The sequence below is a fragment of the Meriones unguiculatus genome, chromosome 19 (genome assembly GCF_030254825.1).
Source record: "Meriones unguiculatus strain TT.TT164.6M chromosome 19, Bangor_MerUng_6.1, whole genome shotgun sequence".
Taxonomy (NCBI): Eukaryota; Metazoa; Chordata; class Mammalia; order Rodentia; family Muridae; genus Meriones; species Meriones unguiculatus.
Genome location: NC_083366.1, coordinates 40,217,371 through 40,229,941, shown reverse-complemented (window position 1 = coordinate 40,229,941; position 12,571 = coordinate 40,217,371). Strand labels below are relative to the sequence as shown.

The window sequence follows — 12,571 nt, the reverse complement described above, 5'->3', positions numbered from 1 at the left end:
TCCAGTCCCAATTTCTATCTCTTAATGTTTTAAAACTTTTCACATTGACCATTTTGTGATTTTACTCCATACAAATGTTTGCCAGCTATTTCTTTTAAGGCAGTCCTCAATGTGATGTCAAACTATTCAGCTTTTCCAGATAGGGCCCTACAGTTAAAGCTGAACCATCAAAAGCTTTGTTGAATAGTTTATGTTGCTTTCAGGTTGCAGGCAGGGAGGGTGTCTAGAGGAAGTCTGGGATGCATTCTAGGGGAGAAGTTGGCAGAGAGCTGTGATCCCAGTGGTATTCAGGGTATCTGTGACCCCAGTGAGTGATCTCTGGGCATCTAATTGACCATGGAACAGCTCTGAACAAGATGCTACTGGTGAGGTGGATGGGGGAAGGGGACTAATGAGGTGTTAGGTGCAGCCATGAGATGAATGCAGTTTCTGAGTTACAGGTTCTCTGTATGGCTACATCTAGCACAGTAGTTTGGGGTACAGCATTGTGAGGAGGGATTCCCCCATCTAAGAGGCGATGGTAGCATTTGCTTCTGTGCGACCTTGTGAGAGGCAATCCTGTCAGTCTGCTCTGCAGCTTGCCTCTCCTTCTCTTATCCGTTTATCAGGCAGGCTGTTTCGTTCTACATCAGTTTGAGCTGATTCCAGAATTTAGACCTCTGCAGGTGGTATTCATTTTTTCAGGGATTACAGCAAGCTTTGAACATCTTTTCTAAAATAAGGGAAATCTGGGTATTACAGTGGCTCTATGGGATTGTGTGTATTCTGAATACTTAGAATGCTTCTGTTGCCTTTGCTCCCTCCTGTAAAACTCATGGGATTTCTTTTGATCTTTGACCTGATGATCTCATGTATTACTCTCATGAACCTAGGTATATATGGATGCTATATATGGATCCAGTGAGTTCATGGGTTTAGACATGTCAGGTATTTCCTTTCAACTGCTCTTCTGACAAAGCAGTAATAAATTACTTGCATCAGCTCATCCTAGAATCACAATACCATCCTAAATGTCTGCACATGATGAAATATGCTCCAGACATTAATAACAAGCATATCAGCATTCATTAACATATTTAGTATAAACATTAAGTGTTTAGAGATAGGAATCTGTCAAAATCCTTATAATAGTTTACCCATCTCCTGATAGAAAATATCAACATTTTTCTGCTGGTTTAATATTTGCTTTTCTGGGATTTCCCCTTTTCTAGTCCTCTCTTCCATTTTCAAAACTTCAAGTCACATTTGAGAGCAGATTCTGACCTTTTAATCTGTGATTCCTCTCTACTGAAGTGGGTGCCAGAGGACAGAAAGGCAACTTAACCCCCACATTATCTTGGGAAATGCTATAGGAAATTAATTTAGAAAACAGGATGGCTCTTTGACTGCCTCCCCCAGATGGAGGAGCAGCCTTGCCAGGCCACAGAGGTGGACAATGCAGCCAGTTCTGATGAGACTGGATAAGCTAGGGTCAGATGGAAGGGGAGGAGGACCTCCCCTATCAGTGGACTTGAAGAGGGGCATGGGAGGAGATGAGGGAGGGAGGGAGGGTAGAATTGGGAGGGGAGGAGGAGAGAAGGTGCTACAGCTGGGATGCAAAGTTAATATAAAATTAATATAAAAATAAAATTTAATTCAAAAAGCAGGATGGACTTGTGTTCAGATAGATGAATGATGCCATGTTTTGGTCTAACCCTGAAGAGTCTTAAGCAGGCTGCATCTATTCATCCAGAGTTTCTAAAAAGCAAGCAAGCTGACAAGCAAACAAAAGACAAACAAAACCAAAATGAGATTATTCTTCTTTGCTGGGATAAAGTTACAGTGAGCTCTTTGGGGATGTGTTAATTCGTAGGCTGAAGGTTTTTAGCAGGATTTCCAAGGTGTTAACAGCAACTGTGACACTCAGTGTTTTATACTTCTTTCTCTCCACCAGGAATACAATGACGACAGTTGAGATAAACATGTATAATATTGTGTAATAGGATTGAGAGACTACAAGGATGGATATAAAAGGAAAACCTTCAAACTGAGAGTTATAATGCTATTGTAAAAGAGAACATGTGCCAATAGTTGAAAAGCAGAAATGCATCAAAAGCAAAAAAGGACAAACTTTACAAACACCATTGACACAGTTGAAGTCACAAAGCTGGTAAACATGGAGGCTGAAACAAGAGTTTTTGTTTGTTTTCTTTTGTTTTGTTATTTTTGAGAAAGAGATTTCTAATGAAAACCAGGGTAGCCTTGAACAACAATGATTTTTTTCTCAGTCTTTCTAATGCTGATGTCACAGGAGTTTATCATGGTTGTCTCCAGTGTTTGATCAACATCAGTCAATCTCCTATATCTTATTTATTCCTTTAAGAAAGGAAGGAGTAACCTTAGGCAAAGACACACCCAGAGCTCTTTCATGATACCCCAGCCTGGGATGGAGAGCCATGCCTCAACATATGTGTCCCATTTCTGTGTCTCTCAAAACTCACTTCCTTCTATGTTTTTGGACCCAGGACCTTGTCAGGGTCAGAATGAAAGTGGAGAACTCAAGGCTTATGTCCTCTCAACCACTCCCTGTCTTAGTCAGAAAGAGACTCCAGCTTTGATGAAACACTCCATGGCACAGCTGAGAACGATCTTACCTCCATGGACTCACCTGGACCTCTGTGGTGCAGACAGGCTCTGGAGCAGCTCTGGGAAGGTGACACTTGCCAGGTCATATTTGTACTGTCTCGATTTGTGAGGCTCTTGGCTGTCATCAGGTATTGTGGACATTAAGTTTCAATTTGTCACAGTGTCAGTGGGATGGAAGGCCTCTGCAGGGCCTCAGTCCCTGAAGTACAGCTTCCCTCTCTCCTCACAATTACTACATCTATTTTGCTCAGAAGTTATTTCAAGCTTAATTAGGGTTCAATTATTTGAGAGGAAGAATGTGAGGAGAGAAAATGAACATTAACCAAGTGTCTGAGCTTCCCCCATTTCCTGACTTGTTTTCACTTTCCTAAGTGCCAGCCTGTGGCCAAGGAGAATGGAAGTCTCTTCCTTCAATTTCATAAATCCTTTGTTAGGTAGGAGTAGAGGAAGTGATGCTGAGCACAGAGACTCTGCCTTTGAGCAAGTTCCAAACACAGACCAGGATAATTCTAGTGTTCCTTGTCTACGTGTGCCCATGGGTAGTCAAGGTCTTTGCTGTAACTGATTGCTTCATTCCTGCATATTAAACATCATATGAGACTTGGAATATGAATGTCTCCCCAACCTCAGCCTTATTCCAAAGGCAATCCTTACTTATTAGAAAACTTTTAAGGACACGTCCAGAACTTATATGTGCCCAAGAATGGTTCTTCCAGATACTCTTCATTCTAATGCCTAAAGGCCATTCCTATCCCAGATGCAAACTGATGTAAATAAATAGGTGCGCAGGGCTGAGGTTAGAACTGATGGCATCATTGCTTTTTCTTATAGAGAAAGCCCAACAGGGTTTCCTTGGTAGATGAGTCAGTTACTGGTCTCCCTCTGTGTTCTGTGTGATGGTGTCTACACACATATGTGTCTAGCTAACACATGAAAGAATCTGAAAACGCTTCTTCTGTAAATGAAATTATAGCTTTTGAGGAAACCAGGATTTCCACACTCTCTCTTGAATGGGGAAATCTGAGTGCAGAGAAGCTAAGTTTTACATTACACAAGTCAAGTATTTAATTACCAATAAAGAAGTCATAGAAATTTAAACGGTAAAATAATTTTCTCTGGTCCTACAAGGATTATTTCCCCTGATTTTTCTTTTCTTTCTCTCTTTCTCTCTTTCTCTCTTTCTCTCTTTCTCTCTTTCTCTCTTTCTCTCTTTCTCTCTTTCTCTCTTTCTCTCTTTCTTTCTTTCTTTCTTTCTTTCTTTCTTTCTTTCTTTCTTTCTTTCTTCTCTTTTTTTCTTTCTTTTTCTTTTTTTTAAGCCGGGTTTTCTTTGGGAAGCCCTTGATGTGTCAGAATTCACTGTATATATCAGGCTGGCCTCAAACTCAAAAATCTGTTTGCTTCTTTTTCCTGAGTGGGATTAAAGGCCGAATTAGCCCTGCCCAGGTCTCTAAGTCTTTGATGTTTTATGAGAAAACTCCTAAGTTCTTTTCTGTCCTTGAAATATAAAGAAAAAAGTAGGTTAAAGCTTGTAGTGCTCTGACTAGTTTATTCAATCAAAGATAAAGTATCAGAAAGAGAATCCTTCCCTTCATGCACCTTCCTTCTTGGAGGAATTCTGTAGAGAGAATTAGTCACCGCAAATAGAAGAGAAGCTGGAGTCGCAGATGAACACCATTTTGTCTGCAAGCTGAGCTCCTCCAAAGGATATTCCCTGTAACCAGGTGGCACTTAGAGGAATAGACCCTGGCTGGGAAGATGGCTCGGTGGTTACAGTGCTCTGCTTCCAAGTGTGAGTGCCACCTCACTTCAGTGCCTGGAGGGGTGGCTGCTGGCCTGTAATTCCAGCCTCAGCAGCCTCTCCTTAGAGGAACTGGGAAGTGGGATGAGCCATTTGCTGTGCTCTGTGTATGGCGGACAGACACAGGCTGATGACCAAAGTCAGCCTCAGACTTACTCATGCAGATGAACACAGATGTGCATGTGTGTCAAATGTGCATTGTGCAACACACACACATGCACACACAGCCTGCGCCAGCCCACTGGAAGAGATGTGCACGTTCAAAATACACAGAGGGAAAATGGAAATCGCCAAGAGTTCATAGGGCACAGTTTTTTTAAGGAAATAAACTAATTAAGCCAATGGATTTATTTGTTGTTTGGCAGAATCAGGGAGTGAAAGAATCATCTCTTCTCCCTGCTTCTCTCTAGCACTGTTCCTGAAGGGACCCGTGTACTGTAGGCAGTTCCCCTCTGGATCCCAATTGGGCACAGACTTTACCCAAACACCAATGTTTAAGCCCACAGCAAACTCAAAGAGATCCTTTACAAAGGAGGGTGAAAGACAAAATGGCTGAATCTGAATGGGGCAGAAACAGCAGCAAATAGCTTTGCAAGTGTTAATTTTAAGAGGGAAAAGAGAGAGAGTTATATGTTAGAATGAGCTAGGATGTGTGGGTAAGGTTTGATTGTAGTTTTATTTTATTTTATTTTATTTTTTCATTAGGATAGTCAAAATAATGAATATTGATGGCTGGACCTTGGTGTTTTGATAGTTGGGATCTCAGGAATGAGTCAGGTATAACAAACATTATTCCCAAAGAAGGGACTAAAACTTGGTGGCTCGCTTCAGGAGTGTAACCTAATGCTTTAGCAAGGGAGAGGGGAATGGAAAGGTTAAAACCTGCACTCTTTCTTAAACTCTACTTTATTTGGGGTGTTGAGGCCTCAACCTCCCTTCCAACCTCCCAAGCCTATGTAGGAGAGAGGTTAGTGGGGAGAGAGGGTCCCTTTACTTCCCCCGACTGTATAGGACTGTTTGGGTTCTTTTAGGGCTCTACACCAATCTCTGTCAACTGCAGACACAGGCATTTTCTTCCAGGCCACTGCCCCCTGAACCATTTCTCTTGTCTGTCTGTTCCAAAACACCACATCGTCCATCTCTTGGGTCTCTGTTAGACTGTTAGACGCCTCACAGCAACACCGCATACCACACTGCACACTCGCTCACTCCTTCTTGGCACTCATATTTATACTGTCAGAGTCCTAGACCACACCCCTCTTTGTTGGGCAAGAGCCACGCTCCACATGAGACAATTAACAGCTGTGGATCAACTATAGCACAACTAAAATCCCACATTTGGGATTAAAACAAAACCATATTTACAGAACATAACTGAGTTCAAAAGAAACAAAAACTGTCATTACACACCCAAGTGCCATGTTCGCCACACTTGAGCCTGTGTTTGCAATGCTCAGGCCTGCTAGAGTCCTTCAGTCACAATTTTATGAGAGCAAGAAAATCCAGGAAAGGCCCAGGTGTCACCATATCTGTGTGAAACTTTCTCCTCTGGTGGTTCCCTGGCTTCAGGCTTTCTCCTCCCCAAGACTGGGAATGACTCCTGAGCAAATGTTAATGCACTGGATTTATTGGATAAATACTCTGATAGTGAAATGGAGGGGACACATGTCTCTCTTTAGCCTGTCTGCTCTCCTGTCAGGACAGCTACATCAGGACACCATTGTTCCTCTTGGTCTCATGCTCATGGCTCCTGGGATATTTCTTGTCAAAAAGGAAGTTCTGGGAACTTCCTTGACCTGATAACCATGGAAGCCCATTGAGAGGATGTAGACACAAACAATCATCAGTTCTTTCTTGATTTGTAGCTCTCCCTTCCTGACATTGCCATCATCTCCACTGTGTTTTTCCCAAGAGATGAAAAGCCACATGATGAGTACAGTGGAGAGGGAGGTGGGTAAGAATTTATCTGCCAAGGACCGGCCCAGTCGGTCTCCCTGCGCCCAAGGGAGAAGAAGTCTTTGGACTGGAAGACACGGTTTCGGCAATGAATTGACAGACATTGACCAGTGAGGCTTTGGAATCTGCTGCAATTTTACTGAAGTCAAGCTGATAATTTTATAGTGATTTCACAAAAAGGCACCTTAAAGTTGGCATATTTCCCAGAACCTTTAGATTTTTACCAAGAATACAAAGTTTACATTTTAACATAGGGGAGTGCCCAAAAGAAATCTTGGCCTGTAAACTTTTGATCAAAGCAGACAAAGGGAAAGAAACCTCAAATGCAGTTTCATTATTGCCAACCAATGAAGAGGAAAGTCAGGAGCTAAGTCAGATGCCTGCCAAAATCTTTCTCTGTATCAAAATCTAATTACACCTTTGTTAACCATCCTCCCATAAAGATTTACGATCTTCCCTAGAAACAAGGCACTGAAGGGAGGGGAAACTCCCACTAGCTATACTTCTCATGCTATTTTTTCTTAAGAAGGAGCCTATTATTTTTTCACCATTCTTATAATGCTCTTAATACTAAATCTAATTCATTCCTTCTTTTAAAACTACTTTTCTTCCGCCCTATTATTGTTAAAGCTTTTGATAATCCATCAAGAATATATTTCCTTGAATAGTTAATTGTGCTGTTTCAGGAACCATAAAGAAAGATCAAAAAACTCATTAATCCAGCCCCAAAACCGCAACCGAAAAAGCATAGAAATCTCAGAATGTGTCTCTTTGCCAGGCGGGGGGGGGGGGAGTGGGGGGTGCCAGGGACCCCCAGAGAGCATAATCCCGAAGGACACATATCTCTTAGTCTGAGTAGTTCTATCTATTGATATGCTACACCAGATACTGGAGTGGGTGTGGCACTATCCTTCTGTGTATGAATATACATATACTTTTTGTTCATGGAGGAATGGATGTAAATAGTAATTGATGCATTTGTCAGTGTACCTGTCACCACTTTGAAATACCAACATTCCCTTCATCAGGACAAAGGGGCAGAGAACAGCAGAGCTAAGTTTTTGAAATATCTTATCATTTAGTGTTGAAGAAGCCTGTATTGAGGTACTGAAATGTTTCAAGTGTAGGTTAAAGGGAGACACTGAGGTGGATTTTCTTTTGAGGGTAAGGAGTTTATTAGAAGCGTTATTATCACTGGGCACAGACAGCAGCACACAGGGTTTCTGAAGAGAGATTAGGCCCACAGGGCACAGTGCTCTTTCTTCTTAGATTCTTCACAGGAAGATGGGTGGGAAGAAGCTTTTCTTTTCTTTTTTCTTCTGGTTCCAATTTTCTATTGTTAGGGTTAATCAGGTTTAGTGTTTACTTGAGGTCTGAAGACAAGGACACAAGAAAATAAAAAATAATTTGCTTTATTTCTGGAGCTGCACTTATGGGAATTGCCACAGTTTGACTAAAATGGAAGAGCTTTCCAAAATGGCCAATAGATAGAACCCATATGAAAGGATAAAATAAAACATACTTGAAAATATGAAAAAAAAAAAAAAAAAAAGGAACCAGGTCATGAGAATGAGAACACTGTCCAGCCCTGATTTTTGAACTGGAACTCTCTGCTCATCTACAGCTGTGAAGGTAGAGGACACACCTGTGATGTCTATACACGTACCATTGACCTTTATAAGTACCATTGTACAGTTTATAAGGTACCATTGACCCAATCACATTAGACCAGGAAGATTATGTCATAAAGAGGAGAGGAAGGAAGAAGAGGGTGAGAGAGGACAAAGGTTGAGGGGAAGGGGAAAGGGTGGAAAAGGAGAAAAGGGAGAGATAGAGGGAGACAGAGAGAGAGACACACAGAGAGACAGAGAGAGAGAAGAAGAAACCCCTCAACTCGCTATCTGTGAGGACAGCACATAAGGCTGGGAGTTAGGTCCCTTACAGAGAGATGAAGGAACAAAATAAATAATAGAGAGAATACATCCAGGTCCAGAGTGAAAAGCCTAAGGCCTGGCAAGTTTGTTTCTCCTGTTAGGAGGGCCCCTTACCTGTGGAATGACCTCACAAGTTCAAGGCTGGATCAGAACATGTTTACACCACACTTTGCTAGCCTATCAGTCTCTTTTTCTTTGTTCAAACTGAACAAGCTTAAAGGAAGGGAAGAGGACCCCTCAAAGACCCTTAGCATACCCCATCCTCAAGCAAAAACTGGGCTTTGGCTTCCCAAGTCCCCCATTTTCTTTGCAGAGGGCCCTTCTCTGTGTTTGACTTAGTGTGTGAGTGTCCTCATCCCTAATAAAAGTCTTTTTTGTTTTGTTGGCTGATTTTTAAATTGCCTCTACATTTTTTTTTTTAACTGGCAGAGAATATAAACTTGGTCAAGACCCTAGACAGTGCTGTAATGACTAAAGAAACTCCATTTTATGCTGAGTGTCCATCATGGTAACTTTTAGTATTTTTTCCTCTTTTTTTCTGGCTTTAGTCCCTGGAAGATAAGTTCCCAGTTACCCTGACTCAGGGATCCTCCTTCTTCCTCAGCTGGAAGTGCACAGCTGTGACCATCTACTTGCTATGAAATAACAATAACTGGCTTTGGTATTCTGTAACCTGCTGATGGTATAGACAACCATGGACAGTTTGGAGGTCACCTTGACTACCTAATCTTGACAGAGCAGAACAGCTCTTGGCTTGCTTGTGCTGATGATTACCTGTGAGATTACAGATTCCTATCAAAAGTATATCTTTTGTTTTTATCTTTTTATAGTACAAGAGAAATTACAGAAAATAAAATAGCTTTTGATAGAATTGTCAGGTGAGCTACTGACCTCTCCTTGGCACCCCATTGCCCTCTCCTTAACAAGGATAGAGGATATGGCATGTAAAGACACAAGAGGTCATTTGAGAGAGAGCCATCCTCCTCAGCCATACTCAAAATACTCTGGAAACGGTGGCTGTTCTTGTCAGGGTTCTCTAGAGTAATAGAACCAAGAGGATAAAAATACAGTATATCAATATATACTATATGCAATATGATATGATGTATTATGTGATATATATGTGTATATAAATATATACATATATAATGCTAGAGTTTATTAAGTCAGCTTCACATTAGTAACAAAAGCTAAATCATACAGGAGATGGTGAGACCCAGTATCTTCCTCAGTCCTTGTGTTCAGTACCTCAGCAGTTGGAGTAGACTTGCCATAGCTGTCACTCACAGGGGCCACAACTGGCAGTTAGTCCAAACACAGGCACCTCAGTAGTCCCAATGTGGCTCAAGAAGCCTGGAAGTTTGCTGTTGAGCTCCTGTCTCTGCTCTCAGCAAGGGAATCAGCCCCAGCAGCAGAAACAGAGCACGTGTACTCAGATGCATGAGAGAAGGCCAAGCACTCATAAAAGAATGATTTTTTTGACACACTCTTTCAACCTGGGCTCTTACCATTAGGGGTCACCCACAGTCAGGGTGCATCTTCCTGCATGAACCAGGTCAGAAGAACTCTTCAGGTGAGGCTCCTCATCAGGAGATTCAAATTTGTGACAAGATGAAATAGAAACTAACCACAATAGTGGACTTTAATATATTACAAAACATCAAAAACTTGGTTTAACTCAACAAAGAACAGTGTTACAGAGACCCACAGAGTGGTCAATGTCTTGCTTTCCTCTTTAGAGTCTCAGCTCTAGGACCAGGGAAGGAACAAAGGCAGCCTTGGGTCCCCTCCAGGCACAGTTCTCAGCTGCAGAGTGGGCAGTTCAACCAACTCCCTGCAAGAACTGTTGGGGTTTTTCTCCTTATCCTGGGCAGGAACTGCAGAGAGCTGATGGAGATCTTTCGTGAGCAGCCCTTCATGGTCCTGTGTCCCTTCAGGAGTGGCATTCACACAGGTCAGAGCAGGCAGGAGCCTCCCTGAGGCAACTTCAGTGCATAGTGTCTTGAGGATGCTGGTTTTGATGCAATTTCTGGACTCTCTGGATCCTCTTGCTCTGGAGGCTGTTGGGGTTCTAGTCAGCACCAATGTCCTGCTTCTTGGTAAGGCTGTGCCATTACATCTCCAGTGTTCTCTCAGCACTGTGATTCCCTTGTCTGGGGGTCAACAAGTTGTACCTGCTTAGCATCAGGGAAGATGGAGTCTGGGGTTCAGGAGGCAAGGGGACCTAGCAAACACCATGATGTTCAGTACCAGTCATAGTGAGTGATCGGGAACCAGAGGTGGAAGCTTTAGTGTCAGTGGGGTATTTACATAGCTTTATGCCAGTGAGGCCTGACAGGAGCATGGTCTCCAGACTCATCATGGCATCATTTGAGAGAGTCTGTTTCCAGTGTCCTATCATGTTACTTTAAGGTCTAACTAGGCTATAATTGTCCTGCATCAAAACTAGTTTTCTTAGCCATTCAGGAACTGAATGGCTTTTGTCCTTTAATTGTTGATCAAATTTTCCTTGCTGTGGTGAGTTCGTTTGTCTCACTGTCATCTTCAGTCAGCAGTACAAGCTCAGCTCAGATAAGGGTCACCTCCTCACCCCCCCTTACCCTCTCTTGCTCCCATGTTTTAGCTTTGGGGAAAAAATTGAAAAACTGGTTGGTGACAGTAATGTTACCTACAGTGTCTTCCCCAGTGCCCCTGAGAACCTAAAAGTCACATGACCGGGATGATGGAATGGGAAATGTGAAGATTCTGCTCTCTACATTCCTAGTAACTGTGAACTTAAGATTCTGTGGTGCCAGACTTCTTAAGAAAATGGAATGTACTTTTATAACGTTTAACTTAAAATTGTGCTACACTAGAACATTAAGGCAAATGGCAGTCTCGTGGGGGAATGCCTGTAATTCCAGCATTTAGGGATCCGAGGCAGCTTAAGATCAGCCTGTGCTAATAATGAGTGCCAGGTCAGTCTATGCTACATGTCAAAAATTTTGTCCCCACACTTCAAAAATTCGTCATAACAAAGCAGTACATACCTTTAGCTCATAGAGAATAGCTGTGGCATGTAATTTCTATGCTTCTTAGTGAGCGTGCAAGACATTAGGAACACGTATATCTCTGCTGATTAGAATATAGGGACTGAAACTGGCATAACCAAGTTCTAAAAATGTCTTAATATTTAGTAAAATAGAATCATGTGTCACTGTGAAACCAGTGTAGAAGGAGAGAATAAAATCTAGCCAATAGAAGAAAAGGAAACAGATCATGAGAACGAGAACACTCCATGTAGCTCTGATTTCTGGAGGAGAGTTGTTTGCAAGCCTGGAGCTGTAGAGGTAGAGGACACGCTTGTGATGCTGATACAGATGGAGAGCCATGGAGCCACTGCTCCAGCCCATCAGACTCTGAAAGATGACATCACGAAGAGTCATGAGAGAGAGGAAAAGCCACTTGATGAAATGTCTTGATTGTAGCATATAGCAGTGGCCAGTGAACATTCCAGCTACAGACCTGTTCAATTCGCCAACTGATTTGATGTAGCAGAGCAAGTTGGAGCTTATGAGTAAATTAACAATCCAAAAGAGGAGGAGAAATGGAACAACTTGCCATGCTGTCTGTGGTTTGATTTTTGTCCAAATGGTGGTCCTGGGCCTGATCGTGAGTGCCTGGACCACGCTGAGGAGACAGGTGGTGCAGATGGAAAGGCCCCGAGCCATCCTTGCCAGATAAACCATAACTTTGCAACCAATATCTCCTAGGAAGTTTCTGAAATAAAACACTGTGGCTATATCTGTTATCCCTGTGCTACAAATAATGATCATATTAGAAAATGCCAAGTGGATGAGAATAAGATCCACAGGCTTTTTCTCAGTCCCCAAGGCAGACGTGTACACATATCTCACAAACACTAGAATATTTCCTACAATTCCAGGTCCAGCTAGAGAAAGGAAGACCATTGCCTGCGTAATGTTATTCCACTTCATCTTCTTACCGTATACACAGCACTAGGAAAAATCATCTGAGAAACACATGTAATGCTCTCTCTGCTTATTTTGATGAAAAGAATGTTCTCAACCGTGTGAAAACATATGGCTCTTTATAGTGCCTGATAATTGTGGTTCATGGTCTTTTTTTTTTTTTTCAGTTTGTCTTTTTACATTCCCATGGAGACAATGATAGGTAGAATCAATGCATACATTTGATAGTTTCCTGCCTTTCACAATGAGCCTTCGTCCTTCAATTTTATATAACCATTCTCTTTCCA

At 42.1% G+C, this 12,571-nt stretch overlaps 1 protein-coding gene across 1 annotated transcript; it reads right to left on the bottom strand.

The window, feature by feature from the left end:
• Window positions 1–11,387: 11,387 nt before the first annotated feature.
• LOC110562765 (putative vomeronasal receptor-like protein 4) lies at window positions 11,388–12,290 on the bottom strand. The gene has a single exon (XM_021659643.1). It carries the CDS (start codon window positions 12,288–12,290, stop codon window positions 11,388–11,390), a length of 903 nt encoding a protein of 300 aa, XP_021515318.1.
• Between the last annotated feature and the right edge of the window lie 281 nt (window positions 12,291–12,571).